The 15,455-nt window shown below is 45.2% G+C and overlaps 1 protein-coding gene across 3 annotated transcripts in view; it reads left to right on the top strand.

The window, feature by feature from the left end:
- bnc2 (basonuclin zinc finger protein 2) overlaps positions 1 to 15,455 on the top strand; it is a 96,909-nt gene that overhangs the window by 58,804 nt on the left and 22,650 nt on the right. For all 3 annotated transcript variants that reach the window (XM_079553829.1, XM_079553827.1, XM_079553828.1), the window contains one exon: positions 434 to 669. In XM_079553829.1, coding sequence (XP_079409955.1) covers positions 434 to 669 — 236 coding nt within the window. The remainder of the gene's footprint in view (positions 1 to 433; positions 670 to 15,455) is intronic.

A 15,455-nucleotide genomic window follows, 5' to 3' on the forward strand; every position in this document is an offset into this window, starting at 1 on the left:
GGCAAATAAAAACAGAGATGCAAGTGCAGCAGTAATGAGAGGGAGCGCGCGATTAGATTAAATAAAAGGAATGGGCCAAAATTACATTAATGTCATTGCTTTTATCGAATAGATACGTCATTATGCACTAACGCTGACTGCGCAGGAGCCTCTAAAGGAAGAAGTGAGACCAAATGAAACCTGATAGTCCTTATAACCGTGTGTGTGTGTGTGTGTGTGTGTGTGTGTGTGTGTGGGCCTACAGCAGAGGTGGGTAGAGTAGTCAAGAAATTGTACTTTTACTTTACATCGATATTACTCAAGTAGAAGTGAAACATGTTTTAGAGGTAACATGATTTTGGGTGAACATAATTTCACAAACAAAATGATAAATACTGCTCAAATTCTGCCATCGTCTAAGCCCTTAACCGTCACTGTGCGTGTTTGCCTACAGCCCTGGACAAGCTGAGCACCCAGCACCTGTACCACCCCACCCAGGTGGAGATCGTGCAGTCCAACGTGGTGTTCGACATCAGCAGCCTCATGCTCTACGGTACCCAGGCTGTCCCGGTGCGGCTCAAGATCCTGCTGGACCGCCTCTTCTCCGTACTGAAGCAGGAAGAGGTGTTGCACATCCTCCACGGCCTGGGCTGGACGCTGAGAGACTACGTCAGGGGCTACATCCTGCAGGTCAGTGGGTCAAGCGCAAATCAGACATGAGGGTCACAAGTTCTTCACTGCACTCATTTTGAATCGTATTTCAGGAAGGATTGTTTCTTTCGATGCACATTCGGAATGAAATTGCATATCATTAGCCTCCTAGCATAGGTGCCCGAGTCATATACAGCCCATAAACTGTATGGTCATGTTTGAAGCAGTTGAGGGGGGAAACAAAGAAGAGAAAAATCTAAACTTTCTATAGACTAATTACTCCAAAGCTACTACAACAAATGCTGAATTATGAATATAGTTTTCTATCCAACAAATGGAGAAGAGCAAAGTGGTTCAACAGCCCATAATGACATAAATAACTGAGAACGCTTCATGTTAGCGTCATGCTACATGCTAACGCTAGCTACGACTGCTGTTTTTTCGCTTCTACTGAACAATCTGCTGTGAAAAAACATCCATATGGTGCCGATTTAGACTTGACTTTATTTGTGTGTGATAAATAATATATTCTGCCAGAAAACGGCGAAAAAGAGTGAAAAATTGTGTATGACGATACCTGAAGATGCATCAGTGTCTGGAGAGTAGGTGTCCTTTGAAAAGCACAGGAGTTGTGAAAGTGTCAGAACTTTGCATCTCAAAAATGGCAAATCTGTCTTTCCGGACTATTTTTTGAGCTAACAGACAGCTAAAAGTATAAAAAGTGGCAATTCTAGACATGTGTACATCTGCTCACACATCATAGCAAGGAAAAACACACATGAAAACAAATAAAAAGGCAAGAATAGTCAGTGTTTATAGTTCATCAAAGCTCTATCCATTTTCCTCCCTTTTTTACAACTCACGGAGTACCTTCAAAGTTCAGCTAAAACCGGGCACACGGCACAAAGGCTGTAAGTTCAAACTCAACATCGAAGCAGCAATTGTCCGACGATTTCTGAGAGTGCCAAAAACATCGTCTGTCCCATCATCTGAGAAGCGTTTGATCAAAACAATCAACAACAGTGACAATCTCAACCACTCTGGGCACATTCGCTCCTGACTCCAACTTGCCCTCTTTTCCCAAGCTGTCAACACCATACCCCACTGTAAAAAGAAAAACTACGCCCCCCCCCCCTAAAAAAAAATAAAAAATGTCACAGCAGCAACCCATTAAACCGCCATAGCACGTTTCCTTTCCCCCTTTCGCTTGTAATTGCAGACACTTTCTCAATCAGTGGCGGGGAGAGTTTTTGGAGTTCCTGAATGAATTAGTTAAGAGCCAGTGCGACATGTGCATGTGGTTAGGCGAGTGCATGGTTGTGCCTTATCTGCATGCGTGTAGGAGGGGAGGGTGTCAGCCTTCCTAAGTGGAAGCAGGACGCGCTGGGTTTTGGCTGGGGGGAAATTTGGAGCTTCTGTGAAAGCGCTCGCAGATCCACAACCCAGTGTGTCCACAAACACGCCCACAACTATTCCAAACAACACAGGGGCATAGACGGTGGGCTTTTGTACTCGATGTGTTGTTGGAAGACTTAATGGAAGGGATGTAGCAACCAGAGGTGGGAGTAGTAGTTATTATTAGAGCGTAAATGTGCGATATTGGTGTAAGCACTGACGTAGACCAACTAACAAATCTGAAAATAAGTGGCAGTCAATGGGGAAAAGTGATAACACATAAAAATGACAGTTTTTAACCCCCACCGACAACGTGACCAAGAAGTTACGATAATTTATGCAGGTCTTAGCTTTCAAATAAGCTCAATAAGCTTTCAAAAAGGTCCACTGTTGCTCTCCAGTTGAGAAGCTTTTAGATTTGGGTAAAGCCGAACTGGACGGGGGGTAAGAGGTTAAAGCCATACACATCGTCCCCTTAGAATTATAAGGTTTCATCTGTGTGTGAATCGTTAGGTATTTAGGTTTAAAGTTTTGACCAGGAAATGGAAATGTTTTTGCTCATAAAAACTTTTAAAAAATGCGTCAAAGTCGACAAAATTTCCATACAGTGTATTAAAATGGGTCCAGGAAAAACAAAAACAACAACAGAAATTTAAGATAGTGCCTTGTAATTCTCAGGAGAAAGCAGTAATACGCCATAAAAACAAAACAACTCTATATTTCTCAAATACATTCACGATCCTTTCAGATGTAATTCAGAGGCTCACCAATCGATGAAAATTGGACAAGAAACAACCAAACACTGCACGGCTTTCCCATGACCAAACGTGACGCCATGACCCCGGCCCCGTCCCGACGAGCTCACAGTGAGGCCTTGTGTTGGGTAACCATCCCCTCTCTGTAGTTCCCATAGAGTGTGTTTTGATCAGCTGGTTCTAATAGTCAGCTGGTGGGAGAAACGGTTGCTCAAGCGCTCAGCCTCATGTCACGCTACCGGCTAAATCCTCTTCCCCCCGTCTCCTTCAGAAGGGGCGCTTCAAAGGGGCCGCGGCCGCACCAGAGCGGGCGTTCACTTAAGGACAGTAAAGTAGTCGTCGTACGGCCCTATTAGCCCGTAAGTAGCTGTGAAATTCAATCATCTTTCCTCGCCCCGAGCCTCTGGGTATATAGCGCTTTGCGTCAGGATCCTGTCGCTGCTTACGTTCGGCTAAATGAGAGACAAGGTGAATCGAATAGGATTGTAGTTGATAGATAATAAGGTCTTTCTTGTGTTGTTGTTGTTAGCGACGCCAGGAGACATTGTCTGATGATTTGTGTTGGCGTAATGCAAGATGTCAGGTTTTCAAACGGCCACTTGTAAAGACGTATAGATTTGAGTTACAAAGACGTCCAAGGAATTGCTTTATTTCTTTAACTTTTCTTTATCAGTTAGGATTAATCGTAGGAATAAACATAATAATTGTATTGGCCTACTCTGAGATGATTTCCAGTCCATTCAATCAACAAAGCATTTCCAAAGTGCGGTATATAAATGGACATCGGACTAGACAATTGAATGGAACGCAAAACAGGGCAAAACGTCATTATTTAGAGAGTGGAGAAAGCTGCTGTTTTGAATTTTATCTTGACCATACACTATTATATCCCAATTTCGACATCGCCCGCCGCATCAAACATGTTTCCCCCTCCGTGATCCCTTTGTCCGGCCGGCGGTTGGGAGGGCAGCGGGAGGTGCTCCTTTGGCACGTGTCCGCTCTGCTGTGTGCCAGGCAGGTGTCAGTGTGCCGGGCCGTCAGTGATGGGCCAGAGAGCTCAGGACACAGGGCTGACAGACTACACTCTCTCATCCCTGACCACAACACGCCAATACACACGCTTATATTCCATCAGACACACAAATAGGCTGTTTCTCTAGACCCCCCGTCTCTGTTGTAGGGAGAGTAATATGCTAAAATGGACCGTTCATGCGTCCTCCGTCAAGATTTAGGGTTGTTGTTTTTGTCTTTACTACTGGAGGTTGTGGGGAAACAGGGATTGTTTGTGTTTTCAGAGAGTTCATTTGCAACAACAGACCAGGCTTATGATTCTCCCTTTGCAGGACTTCATTTCGGCGCATGCCCCAAAAGCACAGAAAATGGGCTCAATGTCAATACTACATAGTAAACTGGCTTAGATTTGAGTTATTATTGTGCGTTTTAAGTTATAATTTGAACTCTGCTAACCCACAGCTTAATATTAGTACTTGTGTCGCACATTATGCAGAACTAACTGTAGCCGTTCTAATGTAGCACTGTGCAAGATCTCCAGTAATCCAACGCACACTTTTTAGTTGCCCTTGACTCTGTATACGCTCTTCTCCCGCCAAATTCTCTGTCTCCCCCCTCTCTCTGCCCTTTGTCCCGTGCTCGTTTCCAGACGCCATCACACACCACATGCCCCCGTCCCGCGCCCTGTCACTGCTCACTCCCCTGTCCGACACGCACACATGGAATTGCTATCAGCGCTGGCTTGGCTTTCCCCGCGTCTGTGCCGCTGCTGCCGTCTCCCGCACTGTCTATTTTGTCTTCCTCTTTCTTATCCCTGACCAAGTGAAAAATAAGCACAGCGAGAATGAGTGGAAAGAGAGAGAGAGAGGGAGGGAGAGAGAGAGAGAGAGGAAAGGAGAGAGAAGCCTCGCAGCCAACATATGGGCTCAAACCCAGGCCTTTCCTGAGCGACATTCTCAGTAATGTTCTGTCCTTGTAGAACATTGGGCTGCCTCCGCTTTTATGAGATGCGGTTTTCCTGACTCCACACAGCTTCCAGGAGACGCAGATGGAACCGCTAACGGCCCCCACCACCGCCGCACACACACACACGCACACACACACACACATGCGCAACAGCCTAACCCTAATTGTGCACACACTTGGAGGAATGCTTATTCAAACTATCAGACGCTAGCTGTACGCACGCAGCCACAATCATGTCTGCCCAAACAGACCCCCAGGCCAGCCGCGCCGATTTAAAGCAGCTACAGGGGCTCCGGAGTCAGATTCAAGGAGGGGATTACGTCGTCCGACCTGAAGGGGGCTTAGTGAGCGGACAACATCAAAAATGAACAGAAGAAAAATATAGTTTGTCATTCTTCTTTATGAGCTGATTATGAGGTTTTTCTTACATTTTCTTCTCTCGATGCTAAAGTGCTCCCTCTACTGGTAAAAGTGCTTTGTATAATCTTTTCCAACACAAAACACTTTTGTGCTCTGATTATTTTTAACTTTTGCAAAAACATTACTCATGACACCACCTACTGGTTAAATGTGATAAAACTAGCTGCTCGGGGCATCTTTGTATTTAAGACAAATATTTTCAAATGCAACTGCTGCTCATTTATTCCCCCTTTTTTGTCAGGGCATTTAATCGGTAACAACCCTCTCACACAGGAGGTAGAGAGAGGTTTTATATAACTGTTAAAAGTCTGCAGGAGGGCTGGCTGCTCTTAAGGACTGGCGAGTGTAATGTGTACATGTGTACTTACACATATGGAATGGGAGATGTAATTACATGGATTAGCCCTCAACAGTGTTAGTGTAAGACAGGAAACCATTCCCAGTCAGTCGCAGGTGGGTCAGGGGGCCTTGGAGGAGGTACCACTTGGCTCCTCCGCAGCGCTGCACAAAAGTATTTATTGAGTTAGAGTCACGTTTCAATTTCTCCTGTCTCTTCTTCGCCTCTTACACCACTCTGTCTCTCACTCTGTCAACTGCGAAGGTCGCCCTATCTCCTGATCCTCGCCTGAGAAACTTCCATTTTAGGCAGTCGTGCTCCGTGCAACAACATTTTTGGACACAATCCCCCCTTCTCCAATCTCCTCCGTACGGCACACTTGTAACCCCGGCCCTCCCCCTCCTCCTCCTCCACCCTCCATCACCTCCCCTTTCGCTCTCAACCTGTTTTCTGTTATCACTACTTAATGCCTCACCCTGGGAGATGGACGGCAGAGAAAGCATTCTCCTAAGGTGGAAATTCTTACGTTCATATGGTTATGATTTGGCGGGGAGGTCAGGCTTTGCTTTTCGCTGGAAGGCTTACGGTTGGCTCTGGGCTGGCCGCGCCGGGCTCCAGAGCACTTCAAAGAGGGCCGGCGTACTGAATCAAGGTGATGCCCCCCCCCAAAACAAACTGACGCGCACACATATATGCCTGTCCTCCCCAGCCGTCCGAACAGTGTCCCCCTCGCCCCACACACTCTCAATCTCTCACCTCCCCGACAGACAAGATAAGGAGATGGCGATTTCAGATAAGAGATGTAACTCATTAATGACGTACAAAATCACTGATACCGTTGAACAAACAGTTGAATAAGCCTCAACACTGCCATGACTGTGTAACTCAGCAAAATAGATAGACATGGTTTCAGGGCTCAGTGTAATCATTCACATTAAGGAAATCATACGGCACTTGGAAACCTATTTGACGTGATTAAAAGTTCGACATTTTTTTAAAAGAATGAATGATCGATTCCCTGCATGCGGATCTCACAACCGGCCATTACACAAAAAGTGCCTTGGCCTTAATACCTCGTCCCTATTTCAAGAATCCTCAAGCTGAAATGAATTCAAGCTGTAGAAGCAAGGCGTCGGACAGTTTGTATTTTTAAGCAAAAAAATATCGAGCGATCGTTTTCAGTATTAAGGAAAAAGTTCAATTTAATTTACAGTGCATAAAAATACTTCAGCTGATCAGTGTTACTAAGAAATTATACAAACATGATTTCACCTTCAAGTGCCAAATCATTGCGGGCAGATCATAGAAAGTAATAAATGATCTAATGCATGGTGCGAGCTCTTCTCTGGAGGCAGTTCAAGTCATTACTGCACATTTGGAACTCCCTTTAATGCATCTATTACATGCTTGGTGGTCACATGTATATTTCAGAATGTTTTTTCAACTTGTGACGGCTCAGTGTATAAGGTCCAATACAGTGATCATGAATATTCGATGGCAGTACGTATGGCAGTGATGTGTGTGTGTCCCTAATGGTGTCTGATTGGGGAGTTAGAGCATGCTGTGCGGGGCAAACATGGGAAGGAGGGAAAATTACATGTTTTAACATACATGGTCAGGTCTGGGACGTCCCATGGGGAGCACGATCAAGCGCAGCAACGCCACCTTGGTCCCTCCTCCCGTATCCCCCTCGATAAGGAGCACTTCAAAGAGGCGCGGGCAATCCCACAGCGTGATCCCACACCGTAGTTTGAAGCCGTGCTCGCTTCTCTTCCCATGGCCGTCACTGCTGCACATTCTTCAGCAGATATGGTTAAGTTCTATAGAAGATTTTAATGTATTTTTATTTACTTTACATATTTTCTATTGCACTAATGTCCCAATAGTGGGCTAGTGGCAGACTAAACTGTCAATGGCTTGCATTGTACTGGCAATATCAGCAGATGTTGTAGTGTTTTAGCAGTAGTTACGACAGTATAAGTTGTAGTGGCAGTAGGTGCAAATAGTCAGCAGTAGTATTGACAGAAATACTTTGTAAATAATCATCAGGGTAATTGTAGCAGTGTTAATAGCCTTACCGAATGATTTAGTGTAGCAACTTTTTTTCTAGCCTATTATAACAGTTAGAGGTTGTACCTAGTTTTTCATTATTATTATTATTTTTTTTTTTTATCAGTTCGCTCCCTTATAGTGTGTGTTTTCAGACATTTGTGCGGAAAATTAAGCTTTGAGTTACTCAAAAATGTATTTACCGTAGCCTAAATAAAAACGAGGAAGTAGCACTGATGCTAGCAATTAGCTCGGTGGGTGCAAATTACCAAACATTACCAGGTTACTTTTGCTGCTATGAAACGTGCTTTTAAATTCATCCCCGTGAAGGAATGGGTTATAAAAGTTAGGGATAAGTTCAGCCAGCAACTAAAATCTTAACATTAAACTCTTTTATTGTTAATGGAAAAATTCGGTCTCCCTAAACCTCCTCTATCCACCTGCAAACTCCACTGTGGGATTCCCCTTACGCTCCCAGTCATGTCGTCATTACAATAAAACAGAATATTCGGCTTGTGTTAATGGGGTGCCCTTCTCCCGATGTGCTCTTCTCCCATTTGCGTTTCTCTTTCTACCCCCCCCAAAACAGGTCATCCGGCTGCAGCTGTGTAGCCCTCCCCTCGAGACCCTCTTTTTCTCCCGTCCCTGCGCCCTAATTGAAACAGGGAAGATGCCAGCCAGAATTGTATTTACCTCAACTTTCAAAGCCTGCCATGCTATAATTACCTCCACGTCCTGGCTCCGAACATCCTTTTTCATAAGTTATAATATCCTGTCGGGGAGGAGAGGGGCGGAAATGGTGGCAGAATTTGGAAGTGGCATTCCCGAAGGGGGGTTTTCTGGCTTCTGTTGTGGAGTGGAAATTGAATTTTACTTCAAGGTCAGCGACACTAATGACAGTGTGGGAAGGTGTTGATCCAGCGGGGCGCACTGGTTTGTCTAGTAGCATCCCGCGCCATCGATCTGCAAGGGAAGAGATTCCAGTGCCGCATTGATTGTCGCGCAGGATTGTTCGGGAGAGAGGTGGAAATCATTAGTGTGGTATAAGTGGTGATTTGGGACCGGTGCGAAGAAAAAGGGAGGGTTCCGCTTGTAGATAAAAATAAGTGAGTGTCACGAACAAAAGGGACTATATTGAGTCGTGACTACAAAGCCAAATGTGTTATTTCATATGGAGGGATGCTGTGTTTCCTGGAAGGGTGGTTTTGGTCATTAAATAATTTGAGTTGGCATATTCTTAATTTTCTTCTTAGTTTTCAGTAATTTGCCACAAACACTACTTTCGCACGTGTACCATAACATACACTATCCCGTAGAGGAAACACCGCACTATTGTAAGTTGGTGGTCCCCAATCCATCACACCTTCAGCTTTACCAGGAAACTCACCCACAAAAATCAGGATTTATCCAGTCACTTTCATGATTCAGTGGCGCTTGTATGCGAGCTGGTTAGTCCTGGCCTAGGTGCCCTGTGGTGTGAGTGAATGTGTGTTACTCCAGCCCACAAGTGGAAACATTTAGAGACTGCAGTGTGTTCCGAGGAGAAGGGCCAGAGAGGCTCTCAGTCATAAAGTAGCAGGGGGGGAAGTCAGCGGAGGAAGTGAGCTGGAGAGAGAGAAACGACACGGGCGGGGACCTCACACACACACATATATCGTAAAGGCACCTTTCTGTCGCCGTCTTCTGGCCACTCCTCCTCCTCATTTGGCGAAAAGGATTGCGGCACGGTTATCGATCCGGATTTCGGTTTAGCTTTATGGGTGGAGGACAAAAAAAATCACTTTGGGGAAACCGCCCTGCACCTGTAGAGTGTGTGAGCACCCGCTGCATCCCAAACACTGGCTTCCCCTCCCTTCAAAACATAACACAATTTGAAAGCATTAGGCCTTTTGGTCAGACCGCATCCGACGACCGCGACCACTGTGTCTGTGAGGGCGCATTTTTGGACACTTTGAAGGACCACCTACTACAGTAAACTGATGCTCTCTGCAAAAAAAAAAGAAAAAAGTGATTAAACTGCAAGCCGCCAGTGCTTTTCCTATAAGTGCAGATATTGAAACGATGAAACTATAAAAAAAACGAGCGCTCATTTGGTCCTCGCTTTCTTCCGGGTTATGAAAATTGAAACATCTAACTAAAAGCTGAGCGCGAGTACAACGCTGCATGCGGATTAAATGCAATTTTCTGCTCCCTTCATGTTAACTGCCAGAAATGAGCGAAGCAGCAAATCTAAATTTCATCCAGAGATGAGCTTGTTTATTTGTGCAGGGCAGAATTAACTCCAAGCTGTTCACCAAGCAATCAAACTCTTCTCCGTAATGCCCAATGCTCCTTAAACCAAAATCAGCTCACACCTTCCCCGCTCCGTACCTGCATGCTGACCTTTTTCTACCTTTTGCCGAGGCTCTCTCCCCCTGACGTGTTGTGCTTGAGTGGCTTTATTAAGTATAGGATGACAGGTATAAGGAGGCGATGACTACCCCTCCCTCCGCATACTCATTCTTTCTCCGCGGACCCTGCACCAATTGGTCTGGCTTGACTTCCCTCCGACAGCAGAGCGCGCGCTGGTCAGAGGGCGCGAGGAGCTCGAGGTGGAAAAGAGAAGTGGAGTGCGACTCTCACTCCGAAGGACCTTGGATGCTTCAAAGTCAGCCCGCTCCAGTGCTCGTCTGAACGGTCATTAGTATTAGCATGCGTTGCCCGGATTAAAGACAATTTTTTATTTATTTTTTTAAGCCTGTTTGTTTGTTTTTATTCCCAGACATGCCAATAAACAATCAGGGCATTAAGCGGCAGCCAAATGGAATCAATTCATCCAGTTTTGCGCAGATGAGTGCAGAAAACGAGGCGTGAAGCAGCCGCGCGCTCTGTTTGGAGTGGCTAATTAGGAGCCCATTACAGGGCCGCTCAGCATGGTGCGGGCCAGATTGTTTATTAGAATTTCACTGAGGTAAAGGGGAGCTGAGAGCGAGAAAGAAAAGGGGACTAATAGTAGTAATAAATGGATAATAAATGGATTGCTAGCAGACACACACACACGCACACGCACACACACCCGCACTGAGCTGTGGTGGATGCCAGCCCCTGGGCCCGCTGCACAAAAAAAGAGCTCTTGTAAAAAGTAAGGGAAAAATCTTTACCGGCAGCACCATGTATTTGCTTGGCTCTGTGCTTTTAAAGACTGTCTTATTAAATGGTGAGTAGGACCACCGAGTGAGCCTTGCTGTCACTGGCACGCTGCTCTCTGGCCCGAGCGCTCCAGTCACCAGAAAACGATGGCCGTAAGGAAGCTTGGGCATGCAGTATTCATTGTGCTATTTATAAAGCCAGCCCAAAACCTGCACTCTCCCATCATCTGAACTTAGAAGCCGGCGTGCCAGAGTGTGTGGAGCGGCAAAGGCAGTAATCAACAAAGACAGCAGGGCGTTGTGAAGAAGCAAGATCGATGTGCTGCTACAGGTGACTGCCCTCAGTGAGTGCAGACACAGTGGAAGCACACACTGAAGAGAACGAGAGGAACTTCTCCTTCTCTCTCCCCTGATGCTACAGGCAGACTCCTCTCTCTCTCATCCCGAGGATCTGCGGCTCAGTGCCAGAGGAGCACCGGTGCCTGGCACTGCCTCATCACCTCCCCTGCACACATACTTGTGTTCTTACGCACGTGTGTGTACTGAAAACCCGGCACTGTGCACCGCCACTCTGACGGGAGTGCATGAAGATCCACAGCACATGTAAACATAGATAAGACTGCTCAGTGGATGGTCCCAGGAGGCACCGCACTATTACAGAGACCACAGTCGCGTGGCGCTGTGTGTGTGTGTATAGGCAACAGGCTGAGGAGCAGTACATTAGTCAGTGCTATTCTGTCAGTGATTGCTCTACCTGCCACTGAGGCGTTAACCCTTCTGAACTCTCTGCTGTTTGTCACCAGCTGTCAGTGTACAGACACAGATGTCAATATTCAACAATAACCTTGTATGGAAGTGACAGAACAATGTGCTAAGGGGGCCCTGACAATCCGACAATGGCTTTGTCAGAGCGGAGTCTCACGTGAGCATCGGATCACACCTTCCACGGAGCAGCGGGCCCCGCTTTAGCATGAGCTGCTGTCTCCACCTTGATCCCTGACAAAATCCAGCCCACTGAGGTGACACAGTACAAAGCGTTTTCCCACTTTGCCAAGCTGACAAACCTAATTACAGAGGTAGGCTACGCAGGATCAGCCCTGGATCAAGACTTCTCAGCACCCCGAGCATCACAGCGATAGAGTCCCCCAGGAAAGGAACCCCTGCTTTTTCTGCTCCCATCGATTTCACTGCATGTCAGGTCCCAAAAAACATGTTTCGAAGCTTTGTCAAACCCCTTCCAGCCTCTTCAGAAAGAACTTGTGAAATCTCATTAGATGTTTATTAGCGTGTACCATTAAATCCCTTTCGCACAAATGTCTATAAAACATAGCGTGTGGTGACATGAACGACTGGGCGCTCTCTTTATTAACACTTATTATTTATAGGTTTGTACTCAACACAAGAATCATGTGTTTCTTTTCAGCCGCGCATGATTTGTGAACTAAAAATAAGCATTTTCAGGCACTTTACTCTGGCAGGGTGACAGCAGCGCGCCTCAGTGTACCGGTGCAGAGAATTCCTCCGCATTATGACCACATCAGTTCCTTCAGCTCTTTGAAATAAATGCGGCACACAGTGTGTTTTTTTTTTCTTCACTTGTTATCAGAGCTCAGTCGCAACAAGCTTCTCCCTTTATGGGCATGTTTCTCTAATCTTGCTACTGGCCTCCTCGGTTTTTTAAGTTGAAACAGGTGTTGCACTCATAACGCAATCCTGTATTAGTGCAAGCACCTCAACCCGCACTCCTCCGAGATGGTGTTTTCTTTGGAGATTCTTTCTTGGCGACGACGTCTTTTTCGGGAGATTTAGTTGGAGACAAAAAAAAAGTCATTAAAATAGAGCAAGGTGAATAAGTCATTATTTCTTGAGGGAGTTATTTGTGCTGGTCCCATGTCTGGATAAAATGGGAGGTTTGCACGTGCAATCCCCATTACCTTACAAAGTGATGCAAGATTCATTGCAGTGAAATCACAATTTGGCTTAAAATAATCAAAAGGTTGCAATTATACTGTAATGATTTCATGTTTATGCACATTTTGAATATGAACTGTGAACTTAAAGGGATATTTTTGACAGAGGGCCTCATTTCCTAGGTATCCAAAGTGTTGTTGATTTCTTTAGATATATATTTTTTTTAATTCAGGCAGGCCTTATTTTTGAAGAGCTTGGCAGTGCTAGGCTAGTGCTATGCTAGCACATGTATATGGTAACTAGTAGCCTGCAGTAAAAACCTCTTGGGTGGTCCTCCAAACGTTGCCATATATGATTTGTAGAAAGCTCCTTTGTGAATTCCACTTGTAGTAATGCCATCCGCAGGTAAACAAACCACTGTAGATCCGGTAACCAGCAGATCACTCTGCCACTGTGTAGCTTACAACCAGGAAGCTGATGCTCCTCAAATATAAGTTCTTTTAAATGCAAAATGGTTATATTTCAAAAAATACTCAGTCAAAATACATTTATATGGGTAGTCTGGTGTTCTAAGTGATTTGCCTCAGGTGCACTGTGCTTCGGTCAGACTGTTTTTAATGCAGGCTACTAGTTATCATAGACATGCACTAGCATAGCACTAGCCTAGCATCGCTAAACTCTTCAAATATAAGGATTGCATGAATAAAAAAAAATATATATATATATCTCCAGAAATTAACAACACTCTGAATAACTAGGAAATGAGGCCCTATGTCACAAATCCTGAAGTATCCTTTTAAAGGCCATATACCTGACATTTTCCCTTTTTGTTGTGTAACATTCCATTTGGCCGATAAAAGTATTAATTTGTGGAAAAAATAAGCCTAATGTGTGAAGTTTGCATTGCGCTATGATTGGCTGAAAAAAAAGTGCATCGCAAATGTTTGCAATTGCAAAATTCTGCACCTTACATTACAGCACAGAAATGGAACAGAAGGCAATAGCATGGCAAGATGGTAATTACAAGGAACGGACACAATTGATATAATAAATGTTATATAATACTTACTTATGCAAACCAATCTAACCTTGCATCAAGGCTGTCAATACCAAGAAACGTAGTATATATTTGATCCATCAAAATATGCTATTTCCATCCTATTGTGATGTTATTTTGTGCTGTAAAGTAAAGCATCCCAAAAAATTGCAATTATGTATTTTTCAAAAACCAAATCAAGCGCAAAGGTCCTCATCCTTTTCTGTGTCAACATGCTTATAACTAATACCTGTGTTATGCCGTTATGCAACTCTAAATGGATCAGTTAAAGGTCAGGTGTTGTTACGAGCTACATTAAGACTTCAGAGGGCTGTGAACAAGTGGTGTACTGGCACCAGCCCAGCCAGGACAGGAGTCATGTCAGGTGTGAAGCAATACTCATCAGTTTCTCTGTTCTTTCTATGGGAGTGAGTGTGTCAGCACGTAGGTGAGTTTTACTGTCCGCCTTAAAATAAAAGTAGTACAAAGTAAAAATCAATCTGGCATAAGACCCAATGTCGAGCTGCAGCTTTTGTCCCCTCAGCCGCCCCTCTGCTCCCGGCTCCTTCCTTCCATTTTCATGCCGGGGGATGGAGAGATTAAAGAAAGGCCATGTCGGCGTGCGGTACCAGTGCCATCACTCAAAGGCGTTTCCGTGCCAAGCCGCGCTTTCTCCTCTGCGCTCTGTATCTCATACGCGTATACACATCATCCTCCGTGCTCTCTGGCCCGCGCTCTCTCCTCAGCCCACTCAAACACGCATCGCAAAAAACCATGATTTACTGTCCCGTATCAAGGCCCCGCGAATGTCCACATATGTGCGCCAGCGGCCACATCACAGACATTACCCCATCTATTCTAATGCTCCCACTGCGAATCGAAAACAGAAAAAAAAAAGTCAACATTTCAAAACCTGAAGAAATGATTTTTTTTTTTTAAAGCAAAGGCCGGCTACATCTGGCACTATGTCTGTACTTAAGGTTTCCAAGTATGTGTCTGGGGAGGAGATCTGCCGGGACCAGTGCCGTCGGCTTGGAAGCAGTAGAAACGGATGTCACACTTGAAATTTATACGGTGCGGTTCAGGGAGCAGCCGCCGTAAATTGACAAGTGATGCTTGTGAGCAGCGTTACCCGTCTGTTCCCCTTTCTCTCATCCTCCATTTTTTTTTTTTTTTGCTTTTTTTTTTTCTTCCCCCGCTCATCTTTTTTTCCTTCGCGAGCGCATGGCTGTTACCTCTTACATCTGCGCGAGCCCCCCAGCGCTTTTGTTAACGGGTGAGAGATCCAAAAACAAGCCGCGGAGGAGAGCGGAGAGGGGGTGGGGGGGGGGGGGGGGGGGGGGGGGGGGAGGCGCGCAGCGGTGGACTATGGTGACAAACCCGAATCAGAGGCAAAAGTCCTTTTTCATCTTCGTCTTTGAAGTAGTGTTTTTATTGACAACATTTGTACCCAAACTTCGGGCTGCGCAGAAATGTGGCGAGATATCTGCTCCAAAACTGGGAACTGTGTACCTGCCTCTTTTTATTAACAGCGAACTAGCTGACTATAGGTTTTTACATTACTTTTTTTACATTACTAGAGCAGAGTGTTGCTGCCTGAAATCCAAAAACCATGTGAAGAATTGTGATGTTAAAAATGCTTTGGGAACGTTTGAAATTTATTTTGACTTTAAACTGTTGTGGTTCGAACTCATTCCTAACTTTTCCAACGTATTTCTGACATCCTAATTCTTCACAGCACGTTCAACAGCTTTCAGGGAGATTTACCGTCATGGCAATGCCAACAACAACTTGTCTATGATTTCAAAACAGATAAA

This window comes from Gobius niger (assembly GCF_951799975.1).
Source record: "Gobius niger genome assembly, chromosome: 3".
NCBI classification, from domain to species: domain Eukaryota; kingdom Metazoa; phylum Chordata; class Actinopteri; order Gobiiformes; family Gobiidae; genus Gobius; species Gobius niger.